Here is an 18037-nt window from a genome sequence, read left to right as displayed (position 1 = left end):
CTAGGAATCCAGGTTTATCCTCCCAGAGCCTTACTGACTACGGTATCAGGAAGGAAAACCAGGAAAATCTTACTGTAGATAAAAAAAGTAAGATCATATGACTCTAAATGTGGGTAGGAAACAGTTCTTGTTTAGGAATGCCATTTTTTTCTGATTTTAATCCAACTTCAGTAGTCAGTCACTGTTCATTTTGATTAGAGACGCCAAAGCAAGTTATTACCTGTTGGTGGAGAATACATCCTGTGAAATCCAGTTTGGCACACTGAGCTACAGAACTGAGCAGGAACGTGCTGGTACAACTTGTGGGTTATTTTGGAGGTACCTTGGTTTTCCTCTATTTTTTTTTTCATTTGTTGGAATGCAGCAGATAAAAGAGGATTATGTATCTTTTCAATCTGTAACATAAATAATAGCGTAGTATAAGCAAACGGAGACCAATATCCATGAAATCCATGGGTGCTCTTGTTCTGGCTATGTTCTTCAATGCAAGAACATCTGATTTAGCTTATATGCATTGACCGTGTAGCGGTTAAGGTATCTGAAGTGTGCAACTGATCCACAGGAGAAGAACCATGCCACTATCCCATGCCTCTCATTGAAATCAGTGGGAATATATCCTAGTGTACTGATTTACAGTACTTGAGTTGTGCTGAACGAATTGAGTATCAACTATATGTATGTGAGAATAAGCTGTGTGGGTGTTTACAGCTTAATCTTGTAAAGAACTGTAAGGCACAGAGAGCCTCAGCTCTTGATGGATCAAAATTTTACAGCTCTCAAGGCAAAAAAAGGTCTACAGATAAGAGGGGCTTTATGTTAGCTTGTCTCTCAAAAGCATGGCTGCATGCAGCATAACACCACACAGAACTTCAGGCAAATTGGCTACTCAGCAGCTCTCGCTGGCATACCTGACTCTACCAGTGGGCTAGTCACAGTTGCTATGGCAAAAGTCAGTACCAGGGGCCTGCAAGGCCTCTTCTCTAGCAACCTGCTCATGCCAGACTTCTGAGTGCTCAGATAAAAACAAGCAGGTGCTGAAACATGATCAAGCTTCTGCTCTCATAAAAGTAATTTAATTGAGCTATGACCGATCCTCAGTGCAGTATTCTTTCAAATTCTGATGTAGCTTTTGCGTTGAGACTCGACAAAGTCTTCAGTTCTGCAGATCAAGAAGCACTTGCTTTCATCTGGTTGGTATTTGCTATTATTTCAAAGTTAAATACCTTTCTTGTATGAAAGGCAGTTTGGCACATAGCAGTCTGGTTTCCAGTTACCTGGTCTTAATTACTAGGTGCACAAATCCCTGCTTACAAACTTCTGTATTTCTCTGTGTTACACAGCCTCATCCTCCTCCCGTTCAGTAAAGCACTGATATCCAAGCAAGATCCCAGCTTCAACATGCTACTAATCAAATCATAACTCTGACAAATTCAGTTGCTAATTTTTGGTGTCAAGCTCACAAGAAGAAGATGGAGATACTGCATTAGTGTCCTGGAATATTGTACTCATTCTAACATACCAATCTCATATTTCTCTAGAGTCCTATAAAGGAACATTTGAAGCATGAAATAAGAGACAGAATATACAGTACAGTTAAAGGACTTCTCAGAATTTAACCACACTTTTTGAGTGATTATTTGAGTGATTGTGTTTACTCCTAATAAAAAGTATTTTAAAGACTACATCTGTTTTACGGATTAGGCTGATTTGATCTTAATTTTTTAAAAGCAATATATTGAAGTAGTTTATCTGAGTTTAAGCATGTTAAACATGTTAGTTCAACTGTATCAGCTGAGATTTAGCTTTTCCATGAATACCCTCTTTACCTTGAGAACATGAAGCCCAGCTTTTTCAAACTGTTTCTGTCTGTCTTTAAACTCCTGAAGGTGTGACTCCACCAGTGAAATCTCGACATGTTTAGTAGTATTTGTCTTATGAAGGCGTCCTTCTGAAAGCTGACTTGCTTCTGGTTGGCCTGGATACAAATAAGGGAGTAAAATTTTCATACGTCATAATAACTGAAGCAAAGACAAGGAGGAGGCATCCAATACTGTAGATCGGTAGTTTAGTTAAGAAGAAAGAATGTTAAATATTCTCCAAAGTAATGCCAGAGGCTAATATTCAGAGGGACTGATTATTAATTTTTTCTACATTTATTAAAGAAAACCAGACAGAGAGGGAACCAAAGAAAAGCAATTTATCTTCTCCATTATATCTCTTGACAGCCCAACTTTAATATAACGGTATCTATATTGAATGACTATACAAACACAAGGAAAAGTTGATCACTCAGTAGCTTTTGTAATGCCACTAGTTCTATCAACTCTTAATGAAAGTCAAGGACCCTGCGGAACAAGTCCATTGGTGGGTCCTGCAACAGTGGTCCAGCTGTAGTTAGCAAAAGAGCTCAGCAAAGGTATATGTTAATTAAGTGCAAATTTTCTAAGTCTCCAGTGGCCAGGCTTTAATTTTAAGCTGTACTGGAGCTGGCTGTACAACAACGGCCAACACTGTATAAACTGTGCTCTGCTGGGAATATTGCCAAGTGAGTAACCAACGCTAACAAATGGTCTTTCAGGGGCTCGTATGATAAAAGGACAGCAATATCGGTAATTAAAGCAATGCTCAGTATATGTGTGAACTGAATGCAATTCTGTCCACTCTCAGCAATACGTAGATATATATTGCTTCATACTTGACCTTATTTAGGCACTTGTTCATTTAATTAGTCACTTATTTACTTTACATACCCATTAAGTACAGCAGTTCCTCTTGTTTGTCTGTAATCTTCTCTTGCACATGAAGCAGTAGTTTTTCAGCTGTGAGCACTGCATCAGTCACAGCATCAGGAGGGCCCCGAAATTCCAGTGTCACTTTTCCATCTCTGACTTCTTCCCACATATATACACTAGAATGCTGCTCTCGAGATAGTTCTGCAAACTCATTTTTACCGAGGCTAAAAATGTAGTTGTTTTCAATAATAGCATAGTGACTTTTCTGAATTTGTACCATGCTTTTGATCCATGATTCTGCTGCTTCCAATGCTGTACGTGTGTTCCCTTTAAGTTCAATAGCTGGTTCATTATTTGCAGTCTCTTTTACGCGTTGACTGCCTGACTCTGTACCTACAAGAAAGATTTTTTTTGTTGTTTTAATACAAGTGCATTGGAAGAGTGAAGGGCTTTCAAGTGCTGTCACAAATTCCTACATGTAATCCAAGATGTACAGTGCAAGGTAACATGCTACGCTTCTGGTATGCTCAGAAAAAAAAAATTGGATACCAGAAGGTGAGGCTTCCAGGACCCCCCACCCCCCTGCAGAGTTTATATGCCTTCTACTAAATAACTTTCAACAAGTTAGGCACTGAAAATTTTTATGTTTGAAAAAAATCTTACAAGGGACTGCCCGGTTCCATTCTTATTAATGTAAAATTGCAAACCACTCACACATTTTTCCCTCCCCCTTTCCTGAAGACACAAATACTAAGTTTTTTTTAAAGGGATTTGATTTCAGATTCTCAAATCTGGAGTGCTCATTTACTTGAAATGCCCCTTCTGTTCATTACTTACTCAGATGGTCACTTCTCTTGTAATACTGGTTTTTTTCCAGTTTCTGTGCTGCTGAATAAAATTTTCTCAGGAAAACCTTGAAAGAGAAAAGTTTAGGAGCAGTTTGCAATCTCTGTTGTCAAATAAGCAATTTGTCTCTTCAAAACTCTGTTAGATAAGCAGTTTACAGCTGTAGTTACCTCCCGCCCCCCCCCCCCCCCCCCGAAATCGTTAACAGCTGACATTTGTCAACTTTTCCCAAAATTTTATTCCTGACAATATCAAGTGCATTTGTGTTCTACATCTCCTAAGGTAAGATACCTTACACGCTCAATGGCACCTTTACCACGTCTTTGTGGTTGTGGCATATCCGGAACTCATAGAACCACAGCAGATAAAGGTATTCATTGCTTGCAGTTTCATGCTGATGAATCCTTACTCAGTTTTAAAACCCAGACTACTCCCCTGCCTTTACCCCAAAGCTCCTCTTCATGATCACGCATGGAAAGACTCTGAGAAGCGCTGCTCTGCTAGGCAGTAGATTTGGCATCTGGCAAATTGCCTTTCCTTCTTTTTTCTGCCGTGCCCTGATTATCAAGGGATTAAGTGATGACCACATAGCTGTTATACAGCTTCCTTCAGAGTTTCTGGGATTGTTACAGAACATGGATCTGATCTTAGAACCATAGAATGGTTTGGGTTGGAAGGGACCTTAAAGATCGTCTAGTTCCAACCCCCCTCCACCTAGTTCTTGTACCCATTGAAAGAATGGATGGTCAAAGTTAATGGGAACAAAAGCAAACTCTGTACTTTTGTAATAGATGGCTATCTAAAATAGTTGTGTATTAATCACATCAGCCAAATATTCAAAAGGTGGAAAGTGGCACACTGCAGTTGAAATTATCCACTGTCTGCTTGCAACCCTTCTATCATGTTAGGTCATATAATATGTTGATAGTATTTTGCCCTAGGAACTTCATACAAAAAAAAAATTGGTTAAAAAAATTTCCTGGGGAGGAGTAAGTTTATTCCCTAATGAGTTAAGAGTAGACTCTTTCTTACAAATTTGCTGACCATCATGAGAATTTCAGAGCTCCCTCCCCTTATTATCAGACCACAGGGTGAAGACTTCTGGTTTAGTGAAAATAGAGATTTGTAAAAAAACCTGTTACTGAGACTTAATGAGACAAATAGTTTCATAAAGGGACCTGCTGCTCACAAATGTTATAAGTAGTACAGAATTCAGATTATCTTAATTTGTAGTCATCTGTGGGAATATTTTTACAGGCTTGGGTTTTCCTTATCGGTAGTTAACAACAAATTTGTTACCTCATAGGCATTCTGGTCATCTGGGCAAAAGACAAACTGCATTTCTATCTTCTTCCCAGGGTATGTGCTGGCAAAATTTAAAACCCCTTCAATCATGATCTCTGCCACTATATCAACAGGCAGCTTTAACGACCAAATCTCATTTGCTGGAAAAGAAACTGAGAGAGGTGGGCAGTCCCCAAAGTAATCCAGGCATCTTGTCACTGCAGCTTTGAATGCCTGCAGGAAAAACAAGTGTTTTAATCCTCACATCACTCAACATGAAAATCAATTATAATCCAATTTAACTGATCATCACCTCACACAGTAACACCCTGTGGTGGTATTGCGGCCATACAATGTGCAGTACAAGATCACAGGGCAGATTATACCCTTTTGTTATTATGACTTTCTTGTAAGACAAAGAACGTCTAAGATGAGACTTAAGTTCATCTTGAAGAGCTGAACCCGCTTTTTGCAGCAGTCCTCTTGAAACTGGAGTGTAAGGCTCGCCATTCACAGACACAGAATTAATGATAGCTGTAGTCTGAAAGAAAAGAGTGCAAAGTTTCAGTATACTTCAAGTTTACTATTTGCAAGCTTTGCTACTATAGAGAGCACTCTTTCTAGGAACAATTCTTTTGACTGCAGCAGATCAACTGTTTGAAAGATTCTCTTACCACTTACTACTAAGGGCAGTGCTGGAATGCATCAAAGTATGCACCTTCTAGTTGCAGGAGATGCACACATTTTTTTCAGAAACCAACAGCATGCATAAGACCTGTTCAAATCATCGGAGTGTATTCAACAGAATTATTACCACAGCTATAGAACTGACACATAGGCATCTTATCAAATGCAATTCTGCAGCCAATTATCAATGAGCAGGAGAGAACTATGGCTACGTCTGCTATCGCAGCCCACACAGATTCTCCCCATGTTAGGGTAGCAAGCGCTCATCACCGAACTAGTGGGGTTAGTGCACACAGGGGAACTGCAAAGCTATGGTTGCTTCCAATTCCCAGTGGAAACAGCAGATTCCTGTAGTAGGTCTTCTGTGTTTCAAATTAAATATGTAAAATGCAAAACACTTGTTTACAGAATGCTGATAACAGCAGTAATTGTTCTAACTTAAATTGCTGAAGATTATCTAAAGATACAAGACTTTGGACCATATTCTCCTCATAGTCTTGAAGGCATGTGGTATCTTTCAGTGCTGTAGAATTGGTTGATAAAATTCCCCAAAATTTCAACTTTGTGATCCTTTGCTCTCAGGTGAAAAAAAAAATGAACTTCCTGTTCAATTAAGATACTCCTTTAAAAGTTAAGACTTTTTTTAAGATACAGTATTTGCTAAAAGCAAATGCCATTCCTGTGATGTAGCTTCCAGTCCAAGAGCTCTGTTGGGTTCCTATGACTAAGCTTATATATTTTGCATCAGATTTTCTAGCTAAAAAGTTAAATTAATCAATTTAAATGATGCACTGTTTAAAGGTAAGGTGCACATCATCTGTATAAGTTATTTTCAGCTGTTTCAGTGTTTGCTGAGTAACTCCAGTAGTGGTATCTATGAGAACATAAATTATAGGAAAAAAAAGCAAGGCAAAAAATAAGAGTAGACTTCTAGGGAATGCATGACAAAATGTGAACTCCCATGATGTTTTAAGAAGATAAACATTAACATAGGGATATATTATTATTAATCATCCAATCTTTAGCTGCTTCCTATTATACCATAACAGAATGTATATAAAAAAGAAATAAAAACATTCTAATATTTAATACCCATTTAGAAAAAAACCCAACTCCTTACCACTATAACTTATTTACCATTTGTAAATTCTTATCAGGCAGAGAAGATAACTATTTAGTGGACCAATACAACATGTGAACTCTTGAGCTCCAAATCCTGCAAAGAGTTGGAGGCAACTCCATGTCCAACATATTACAGGACAGACTTACCTTCTGCTCTTCAAGGAGTCCTCTTACCATGCGCAAGCGAATGCCTTCATATTTGATGAAAGCTGAAGGCTGACTTGGTGAAACTGGAAGTGTTTCCTGAAGTGAACTGGTATCACCCAGAAACTTTTCACAGGCCTTCTTCATTTCTGCAACTGTAGGCTCACAAATGTTCACCAGGCGGATTTCCCTGAGACAGCTTGGTGGACTTGCCTCAACAAATTCCCTTATGGCCATTACAATCACTTGAGCACACAAATGGAGCGGGAAGCCAAAAATACCTGAACTGACTGCTGGGATAGCCACAGACTTTATAGTGCTTTCTGGAGCACTAACGTACTTCAGAACATTCACAATAGCTTCCTGAAGTAGGTCACAACACCTTTCCTCTTCATAAGTAGTCCACCTTGGACCAACTGCATGAATTATCTTCTTACAAGGAAGCTTCCCTCCACCTGTCACAGCTATTTTGCCAGCTGTGAGTTTCCCATGCCTTTGAATATGAAGATTGCTTTCCTCTTGTATTTCTGGCCCTCCAGCATTCACAAGGGCTAAAGCAAGGCCTCCTCCATGATCTAGATATTCATTGGCTGCATTGACCAAAGCATCGGCCTTGTGTCTTGTGAGATCATCCTTACAAACACAAATGTCAATTCCCCGCTTTAGTTTTTTCCTGTATACTTCAACAGTACATTTTGGACTTTTGAAGGTCAATGTACAAGCAAACTTTCTGGAAATGAGATTACTTAGACAGTCCTTTCTTTTCTCAAGAACTTCATAGGCATCTTTATTGATGGGGATCATCAAGCTGTCCTCACCCATTACCATGCTGGGCCCTAGGATACAGAATAACATAAAGTGAAATACAATATACTACTGTCAAAACATTGCTTTTTATATAGAAGTGTGGTTTATAGCTCTCAATTTTATCCTACTGTCATTACATACCAATATTTTTTGGCATAGTCTGATCTCTCTCCCCTTTTCATAGGCTTAGAAAGCCCAACTAAGCAAAAAAAGGCACCAAAAGATGACAATAACAGTATCACTGTGCCTGTAGTGACTTGAGGGTTTGGGTTTGTTTTGCTGTTTACCTGAGGAGGAAGCTTGGTTAAGATGTGTCTCCTCCTGCTACTTGTTCTCTCTTTCTCTTTCCTACTGTTTATTTTCCCCACCATTAGACTGGCACAACCATTGTCGGGGACATATTCTTAAATGAATCAGTGACATAAACTGAATTTAAAAAAAACCATAAAACCACACCACAAAACTTAATTTGATTTAGAGCACCAACCTCAAGGGCTGAGAATAGATGGTGAGAAGGAGCAAAAAGGTGCAGACAAGTGTGAGAGGAATGTCTTTGAAACAGATGCTCTAACAGGGCTTTGTTAACTGGCTGCAGTGCCACCATTGATGCTGTGCTGCATTTGCCACTACAACTCCAGCTGAGAAAGCAAATGTGAAAAGCCATGCCATAATCAGGGCTTCAAAATGCTTGCAGAGGCAAAAAACACCACTTCTCCCTCTCTGAGCTTGTTTTGCTGAGAGGGCTGAAGCCTGCCTCTGCCCTCTCCAGGGCGTTCCTGGCACTTTGTTACTGATTTACAGCAAGGTCCAAGGGTGAGTACCCTAAGCCTTTGCAGAGTCAGTGACTCACAGTCACATCAGCAGAGGAACACTTGCCGATGTGTTCATTTAACTGTGCCAGAGAGATCTCGTGATAAGCTTTGTCTTTAACTCCGTGGCCCTTCTTTGGTCTGCACTTAAAGCCCACAAGCAAGTTCTTTCTTTGTATAGAACTTATGAATTCAGAAGTGCTTTTTAAACCACTTTTTTTAGGGAGCAAAAATAACGGTAGAGTGGGACAGTTTGTATATTATCATTATGGCTATACAGCCCTCTCCTGGCAGATGTCAGCAGTGCTATATGCAGTAGTTATGTTAATTAGTGTAAATCAATTTGTACGAGTTTAATCAAATTTTCCTCCAGGGTATGCTACCTGCTTTTATAAAAAGAGAGTCTAACGTTTTGCGCTTATAAAGTATACACACCGATTCATCAAAACACCTCTGAGCTCGTCCTTTTAAAAGAGACATACAAGCAAATCCTGTTGAAGTAACAAATAATGACGTTGATTCCTAATCGTCTCTAATTGACACGTTTCGTGTTGCTTTTGGCTATTCCACATTGATGTTTTCCAGTTTGCTGGCCGCAGCTGGCGATTTTCATCTCAAATACAGGAATACACTTCGCAGATGGCTAAATGGGAGGCTTACCTAAGCCGCTCTTCTCTTCCGAAGTCCCTGGACTGTAACTCTATTGTAAAAAAACGGGAAAGAGAAAATACACGCGCGTTACTGCCTGACGGGCTGCGTTCCTTCAGGAGCCGTTCTCTTGCAAGCGAAACAGGCGGCGACACCGCCGCCTTCCCCCAAATTTGTGGGAAGTTTCCGGGTATTTAAAACGCTACTCGGAGCTGAAACTGCAGCCACCGGACCGCCGCGAAGCCCCGCAGAGCCCGTCCCGTCGCGCTGGGGCACTTCCAGCCGCAGCTCCCCCCGGGCCCCTGAGGGAGCTGCTGCCCAGCGGAGGGCCAGCCCCGGCCCCTCGGGCTCTCCCCTCCGCCTCCGCCCCGCTTCTCTTACCTGGAAGATCCCCATTAACCGGAGGAGTGCGGCGCGGCCGTCTCCCCTCCAGCGCCGGGAGTGGAGCTGGAGCTGGAGCAGGGCCCGGGGCGGGGAACCGCGGCCCCGAGCGGCGGAGCGGGAAACGAAAGCGAAAGCGGGCGGAGGCAGGCATCATGGCGGCGGCGCCGCTGCTGGTGCGGCTCTGCCCCGCGCCCGACGCCGGCGAGAAGCCGATGCTGAAGCTCCAGAGCTACTTCCAGTCAGGGAAGCGGTCGGGGGGCGGCGAATGCGAGGTGCGGCCGGGTCCCGAGCCCGGCACCTACTGGGTGCAGTTCCAGCAGGAGCGAGGTACGGGCTGAGGGGAGAGGGGCTGGGGCGGGCGGGGCGGCCCGCGGCTCGGCGTGCCCCCGCCGCCGGCTCTGAGGGGATGAGGGGGCGGTTGAGCCCCAGGTGCCCGGGGTGGGGAGGGGAGGGGGCTGTTCGCACGCAGGGCCCGCAGCCCTGTGAGGGGGCGGCAAATGGCCGCCCGGGGCACCATCTTGCTGCCCTACGCAGTGGGCGGGCGGGCAATGGGCAGGTGGTCTCTGTGGCCGCTTGTAGCCATCAATTTTTCAGGTAATCTTATCAGACTTATCTGCCTGTCCGCACGTTACCACAGACAGGAAGAACGTGGAATCCCGCACGGATCACGTCTTGGAAATCGGTGCCAGACGCCTGAAGATAGTCATCCAGCCGGGAGAAGGGCGCCTGAGCAAGAGCCAGTCCACAGAGCAGGCCTCCTCCAGCTACCCCGTCCCTTCCAGCTCTTCCCCACCTCAGCAGGAGCAGCAGGTGGCCAAAGGCCACGGAGACACGGCAAGAGAAGTCCTTACCCAAAAGGTACATCAGGAAGAGAAATAACAAGCAGTTACTGCACAACCTGCCTCGCTTGTTGTTCCACGAGGCTTTTGCATTGCTTTATGTTGCGCTCCAATATTTCATGCCAAGCAAATGTCAGTTACATTGTCTTAGCCAAAAAAATGGGGGCAAGGAGCGACTTTTGAGCGCTGGACCACGCAGGTCATCCACATACGTTAACAGGCAGCACGTTCTCCAGCGTGGCTTTGGCACATGCCACCCACTGCTCCCCAAAGAGGCACCCTGGCAGGTTTCGGGGGATAGGACTGCTCACAAAAGGTGGAAGAACTGTATGAGATTTGCATCCCTTCCTGCTACACAAACCTCTAACGCTATTTCAGCATGTTTTGCACCTTCAAACAGCCCCGATTACTTCCATCCCTTACCTCAGTGTTAAAAAAATCTGCTCTGATGGGATGTAGCACAGCAAACATTATTTCAGACACTTTGAACTAAAAGATATGCAGAAAAGAAAAGATCAGCTGTGTGTTAGGGACATGGGGAAGGGCCAGGCTATGTGTTACATGATGTGGATGTGGCTCTACCGAGACACTGGTATCTGGCCCAGAGGGTTTACTCTGTTTTGCATAGTAGCATAGATGTAGCTTTTGAGGTACAGCATGTGCTAACGTAGTGGTTATCTGCCATCTGTAGCACTATACTGCAAACTTCTTATCCTTCTGTCTGTGCAAAGTAGAGATGTGAACGTATTTGTTACCATTTTTCAGAATCCTCTTTTCTACTGTAACCCTGAGTTGCTAAAGCATGACTTTTGGAATTTTTTTAAAGGAAGATAGTAAGAGAAAACTAGAAAGTCTAATTAAAGAGCAATGTAATATCATTTATATGTGCTGTTAAAACATGTTGTGTCTCGGTGACCCAACAGTAAGGGGACAGACGGTTCTTTTGGGGATCCTTGGCAGAATGATGATGGCACTAAGTTGTAGTTACAATTAAGGCTTTATTTTTTTTTAAACAGGATTTTATGATTAGCATAGCATAGAATTAATGATCAGAACAGCACAGGATTTCTACAAGCAGAACCAGTGTAGTACAATTTTATAAGTAGCGTTTGTCGTGGTTTAACCCCAGACGGTAACTAAGCACCACGCAGCCACTCACTCAATCCCCCCCCCTACCGAGTGGGATGGGGGAGAGAATCAGGGCAAAAAGGTAAAACTCATGGTTGAGATAAGAGCAGTTTAATAGAACAGAAAGGAAGAAACTAATAATTATAATAATAACAATACCAAATTGACAATAATAATAAAAGGATTGGAATATACAAAACAAGTGATGCACAATGCAATTGCTCACCAGTCACCATGTGATGCACAGTTAGTTCCCAAGCGGCAGTCCCTCCCAGCCCCACTCCTCCCAGTTTATATACTGGGCATGATGTCGCATGGTATGGAATATCCCTTTGGCCAGGTTGGGTCAGCTGCCCTGGCTGTGTACCCTCCTAACTTCTTGTGCCCCTCCAGCCTTCTTGCTGGTTGGGCATGAGAAGCTAAAAAAATCCTTGACTTAGTCTAAACGCTACTTAGTGACAACTGAAAACGTCAGTGTGTTATCTGCATTCTTTTCATACTGAACCTGAAACATAGCACTATACCAGCTACTAGAAAGAAAATTAACTCTGTCCCAGCTGAAACCAGGACTGCATAGCACTGAATTTTATAGCACAGCTTAGCTTATGGTTTCTAATCACCTGGACCCTCTGCAGATCACATCAAATCTTAAGACTTGGATTGCTGTATTAATATAACAATCATAATCTAAACTTGAAAAACACATAAAAGAATGAGTCATTCGTTCAGTCCTCAGAGGACGGTGGAGGTGTCCCTGGCCGCTGGGAGATCACGGGTCTCACTGTCCAGCAGCAGATGCGGTCCAGGTTCCCACTTAGGACTTGTAACTGCTTGATTTTGTAGACAGCACTGTGCATGCTGTTAAGCTTCCCTGTCTGTGATGGGGTCATCACTACCTGGCTGGCAGGGTGCCTCGGACCTTCAAGGCCAGTAAGGAGGGGAGTAGTTGGCCTGGTGCCCAAGAACCTTGAGGATGATAGGGAGGGGAAGAAGAAATCTGTTTGCTTCATCTACTTGGTGCACAGGACCTTCAGGGCCTGATAAAGAGGGGGAAAAGGGACTAATATGTGAGCAGCTCAGTCACAGAGAATGGCTGTTTGCCTTATAAAATGGCGTTAGTTATGCTAACCATGTTACTAGAGGTCAGGAGCAGAGGGTAGTAGTCACAGTCTCAAACTAAGTAGCAAAGTTACTGTCTTTGTTCCTGCAATGCTGATGACATTAACAAATTTTGGGTTTGCTGCTGACTTAGAAGCAGATTGCTTTACTTACATGTGTGGAATGTCAGTATAGACGACAAAAAAGAAACACTGTGTGCAAATGTGTCTATAGTAATCTGGCCCTACCGAGATATACAAATACTCAAAATATAGAAGCAGCAAGCAGAGAACATCAGGAAAAACAAATATTAATATCTTCTTGTCTTCTTTTTAGATCTTTCTTACAGTATCTGCAACTTTGAATACCAGTATGTTCACTGAACAGCAAAGAGAAAAAATTACCATTATATGTCCAAATTTAAAAAGAGAAGGAAATCCTGATGTTGATGGCTCTGAAAAACTGACAGGAGATTTTACAGATATTGAAAAAGCTTATCACTACTTTAAGGATATCCTTGCAGGCAATGACCCAAACCATGATTTTTCACATTCTGAAAGTAAGAATGGTTTGAAAGATGAAAGTGGTCTGAATAGTGAAGAAATGCATGAGCTTACAGTTCCGTCAGCTCTCTATGAATATTTCAGTCATGCCTGCAAAGAACAAATCAAAGTACTACATGAACGTTTTGGAGCCTGTGTAAGAAGTAAAGATCATAACAATGGAACCACATCATTATGCTTCACTTCTGATAAAAGTCCTCCATCAATACAAAGAGCTAATGATTTTTTTATCAGAACTTTTCAGAAAAGTGTAGAAGATCTGAAACAGGAAAAAATTCCCGTAACAAACAGTTACACATTAAATGAGACAATAATGAAATTAAATGCTAGGTATAATAATCTTCTTGCCAAAGAGGAAGGGAATCAGTTGCTACTCCGTGGTCCAGCCAGTGAGATTTTAGCTGCCAAAAAATTTCTAGCAGAGGAAGGTGAGAACAGTCAAGCTGAAAAGAATATGAAAATATCATCTGAATGGTACAAATACAGGAATGGAATTGAAGTTGATGCTTCTGTATATAAATTGCTGGAAACAATATTAAGCAAAGAAATTGAAGACATTAAAGACAAATATGATACTGTAATAGAAAAGAAAGACAGTTCACATGGCCAGAAGATGGTTATAATATTTAGGCCTAGGATCAAAACTTCTGATATGTCTTCACATGCTACTGAAAGTTTCATCAATACATTTCAGAGTGCCTTTGCAATGCTAAGAGAAAAACTCATCAGCTTGAAGCTTTCAGAAGATCAGAAGGAAAGATTAAATATGCTAGTCAATGGAAAACTATTAGAAGATCTGCATGTAAAACTCACGAAGAAGGAAGACAAATTCATCTTAAATGGTTTACCAAAATATCTTTATGCCGCTGAAAAGCACATTATGAACCTTATCACTGAAGACTCAACACAAACTAAACATTGGACACCACTGTCCTCTCATCTCAGCTATCAAGAAGCTACAGGACCGTCTGCAAAGAAAGACAACAGCAGGCAAAAGAATGATCTTTCTTCTAAAGAACAGTCTAAGGCAAAGACAGAAGAAGAAGACAAAGATGTGTGTCCGATTTGCATGGAGAGAATTAATAACAAAGAAATACTGAGAAAATGTAATCATGCGTTTTGCAAAATTTGCATCGACCAGGCCATGACTTATAAGCAAGCTTGTCCTGTTTGTAATACTGTCTATGGACTCATGAAAGGAGACCAACCAGAGGGAACAATGTCAACTAGAACAGTGTCTTCATCTCTTCCTGGTTATCCCAAGTGTGGTACTATTGAGATTACCTACAGTATGTACGGTGGTATTCAAACCGTAAGTATATTTACAGATTCGTAAAAGATATTTTTCCCACAACAAAACCAATACTGAGTATAAAATTAACTATTTTTCCATCATTTTAATGCATGTCCAGGAGAGACATTTCTTTCTTCTGTACAAATCTGCAAGTATTTAATTCAGTGTTTTTGGGTGCGATAAAGTAATATGGTAGGAATTAAACAATCAAATGGTAGCCCTCCATTTTATATGCACCAGGACAGAGCTATCTGTCTCAAATTTGTACACTGGGAGTAACTGAACTGAAATCTATGGAGTGATATCATATAAACAAAATCTTGTGAGTATGATGAGGATTCTCTGAGACATTCTCCTAGCTGCTGATGCCAATGGACAAAAATGAATAGCGAACTGTCTTATAAGCTTTCCAGGAGAGAAATCAGCTTATGCTATATGCTTAAAGTCATGACACTAGGACTGAAAATGGGCTAAGTTAAAAAGTCAAGGGTGGGGTGACATGCATTTTGGAGAGCAAAGAGGAAAAAACATTTAAAAATAACAATGGATGCATGAGTGATGACAAGAAAATGTGAATGAAACTTATATGAAAGAAATTGTCTGTTGAGAGAAAAAACACCTCAAAATCAGTCGTCAGTCATGCCGTGTCCTTCTGAATCAAAGACAGGGTAAAAAGTATTGCGAAAGCTGGGATGTGTAATTTTCATGCTTTCAAAGCATTTATGATATACAATGTGGTTTTGTTTTGTTTTTCTACAAAACAGAGCAACCATCCAAACCCAGGGAAACCTTATTGTGCAACTTCTCGAAGAGCATATTTACCTGACAATAAGGAAGGGCGAGAAGTTCTGCAGCTCCTCAGAAGAGCCTTTAACCAAAAGTTGATCTTTACAGTGGGGCAGTCATGTACTACTGGTGCAAAAGGTGTTATCACATGGAATGATATTCACCACAAAACTTCTACAGCTGGAGGACCTATGAAGTAAGTAGTCTTCTCTTTATGTAATTGTATTGCTACTCAGATGTGTCAGGAAGGCTACCCTGAATATTTTTCACATTAGAGCTTTCAGATTTTGTCACTAACAAAGCAATTGTGGAATGCTCTATGGATCCACACTTGAATAACCTTCACCAATTTGGACATATGGAACAAGCATGAGGTTATTCTTTTCTTGCCCCTCAGGCCACTCTTTCACCAGTGAGTTGTGTAAAGCACCTACTCAGTTAATAACTGCTCTGATTAGAAACTACTTCTAGTACAGGACAGGACAGCAAGCTCTTGATAGCAGCTAAGGTTGGACTCCTGATCGTGGAGTCTTGTGTTACCTGCTATTTTGCACCAAGAGGTCCTGGTCCATTATCCCAGTAAAGATAGCACTCAGACTCTGTAAAATATGATTTGAAATTCTGCTTATTAGAGCTAACAGCAAGAAGGAAGAGATTGTAGTATACATATGGTTATGTTCTTTTAGATGCTAGGAACCCCAGGTTGCACAGCATTCAGTGGGCCTCCGACCAGAGCACAGGATGCCGTACCAAACTTGTCCATAGAAAGGGTTATCCCATTTTGGTCATTTGAGCTATTACAGGATTTTCTTAGGGGAAGACAACTCTATTCAGCATTTCTTGAGGACTTGCTGCACTTCTAGATAAAGGCAAGGACACGCAGGTGGCATAATCACCGTTACCGAGTGGGAGCTGCCTGCAGCACCTCTCTTGGAGTGAACTGGCCGAGTCTGTCATGCAGCCACGGGATGAGCACAGCACAACACAGGCCTGAAGGCCATGCCGCGCATGCAGCATGGCACAGGGCTGAGCCTGCCCCAGTTAACTGTTATGTGGATCACTAACTCCTCAATGTATAATGGTCTTCCAGTCAGGATCACTATGTTCCACCCCTTAATGCACATACAACTGACCGTTCTTAAAGATATGATTAACTACAGATTATATCAGTAAACCGTTTGGGTCCTGGAAAAAATCTTACAGAGACAAAAGGGATGCTTGGAACAGTCCTTCCAAGCTTGTTGCAACCTTTCAGGGGCAGGTGTCTTCCTGCAAGCTCTAAAGATTTGTATCTAGATCCTCCTTCCTGGGCTAGGATCAGAAAAGAGCAAAAAGTATGAGTTTTACTTTATCTCTGCCTCTGCCCAAATGCTCTCCCTAGTTATCGATTGCTTCATATGCACTTTTGGTGATGCACTACTTAGAATCCGGAGGTGCCATTATATTTTTGTTTTGAATGCTTACTTGGATATGCTTTGGATCTGATTTTCAGAAAGATGCATACCCAAGTGCCCTATCATTTTCAAGTGACACAGCAGGCAGCTTTGTAAATCAAGTTCTTAATGTCAGTTTGGACAACCAAATTCAGCAGCTCCTTTTCTTAAATTTTTAGATTTACCCTGTCTGTACTGCCTCTCTGACCTGCAAAATAGGGTCTGTTTCCTCTATAAAGAAAGAAGTGCATGCAATTTGTAAAGTGTTTTAAGGGATTTTAATGAGAAGGTTCTGTAGAACTGTCGAGTGGTTCGTTGCAGAAGTAACCCCAAATTCTTTTCCTCTTCTAGTTTTGGTTACCCTGATCCTGATTATTTGAAGCGGGTTCGATCAGAATTGAAAGCAAGAGGAATTGAATAAAGAAATTTATCAACCACCAGCTCTGAGGTGTAATAACTGAACATGTATCAGTTAATTTACTATTCAAGCACTAAGAAGAAAGAAGTTACTTTGTTCAACCGCTGTACTTAAATCACTTGTATTTTGCAGTCAGCTAAGAAAAGTAATCGTTTTTCATCAGACAATACATGTTTTTTTTTACACATCATTTTACTTCCTTGACTAATGTTTCCCTCTATGAGTAACCTTTACAGAATTTGAGTCTTGTGAGTGCAGCATCAGTACTTGTTGCACTCGTTGAGTATTAAATTGTGTATCTTATTTTACCAGTGGATCTGATCTGCACTTTTTCCCACAAGTCTTCAGTCTGACCACCAAAACCGATAGATCCACTACTAGATTTTATTCGATCAAATACTTTAGCTTTGTGGTATTATGTCTGTCATCATGGACAGCATCATGTAACCCATCTGCTGGAAAATTTTTATGCAGCTGTTATAGTGTCAGTTGTGATCAGGCTATGATCTTTTGCTTCTTTTCCTTTTCAGGGCAGAAATGGCATTAGTGGTTTGGGTTTTAAATATGAAATTAGCATGGATAATGTATGAGGGGGTACATGGATGCTGCTGTATTTTTAACCCCATGAAAGTGCTGAGTGCTCAGAGCCACATTGGAGCAAATGGGAAGTAACAGTGTCTGTGGCCATCTTTGATAGCCTTCCATCGTGCTTAAGCTTAAATACAACCTTTAAGTCAGCTTTGCAACTATAAAAACTATATTCTTCCCATTGCTTCCAGTATATATGTATAAAAAACCATATCTATATATGGTTTAAATCGTGTTATAAAGATACTTTGTTGTTACTCTGCACTGTCTAAATAGCCTGCTAATTACCTCTGTTGTAGTGTGAAACATAGCTTTCACTTAATGCAGCCATAATTGTTAGTGAGTTAAAGAAAAATTGTTAGGCTACTGGATATAACTAATAAATAAAATATAAAACCACCATCTGCTCAGTTCTGCATTTTCTATT

The 18037-nt window shown here is 41.3% G+C and overlaps 2 protein-coding genes across 6 annotated transcripts in view; one reads left to right on the top strand and one right to left on the bottom strand.

Annotated features, from left to right (window-relative positions):
- Positions 1-9587, bottom strand: part of CEP70 (centrosomal protein 70) — a 32176-nt gene extending 22589 nt beyond the window's left edge. For 4 of the 5 annotated variants that reach the window (XR_007507733.1, XM_049814474.1, XM_049814499.1 and 1 more), the window contains exons 1-9: positions 9461-9587; positions 9092-9131; positions 6819-7651; positions 5176-5403; positions 4878-5096; positions 3570-3645; positions 2751-3125; positions 1827-1975; positions 221-395 (exon numbers count right to left, since the gene is read on the bottom strand). Coding sequence is in view for 4 of the 5 variants with exons in the window: in XM_049814474.1 (XP_049670431.1) it covers positions 221-395; positions 1827-1975; positions 2751-3125; positions 3570-3645; positions 4878-5096; positions 5176-5403; positions 6819-7651; positions 9092-9131; positions 9461-9475 (2110 nt within the window). In the remaining variant the exon portion in view is untranslated. The other variant, XM_049814481.1, reaches the window with a different exon arrangement.
- DTX3L (deltex E3 ubiquitin ligase 3L) lies at positions 9526-18005 on the top strand. The gene is made up of 5 exons (XM_049814609.1): positions 9526-9790; positions 10101-10321; positions 12865-14403; positions 15150-15367; positions 16956-18005. Exons 1-5 carry the CDS (start codon positions 9616-9618, stop codon positions 17023-17025), a joined length of 2223 nt encoding a protein of 740 aa, XP_049670566.1. The 5' UTR covers positions 9526-9615; the 3' UTR covers positions 17026-18005.
- Positions 18006-18037: the final 32 nt, after the last annotated feature.

This window comes from Accipiter gentilis, chromosome 1 (assembly GCF_929443795.1).
Source record: "Accipiter gentilis chromosome 1, bAccGen1.1, whole genome shotgun sequence".
NCBI lineage: Eukaryota > Metazoa > Chordata > Aves > Accipitriformes > Accipitridae > Astur > Astur gentilis.
This window is presented reverse-complemented; position numbering and strand designations above follow the sequence as displayed.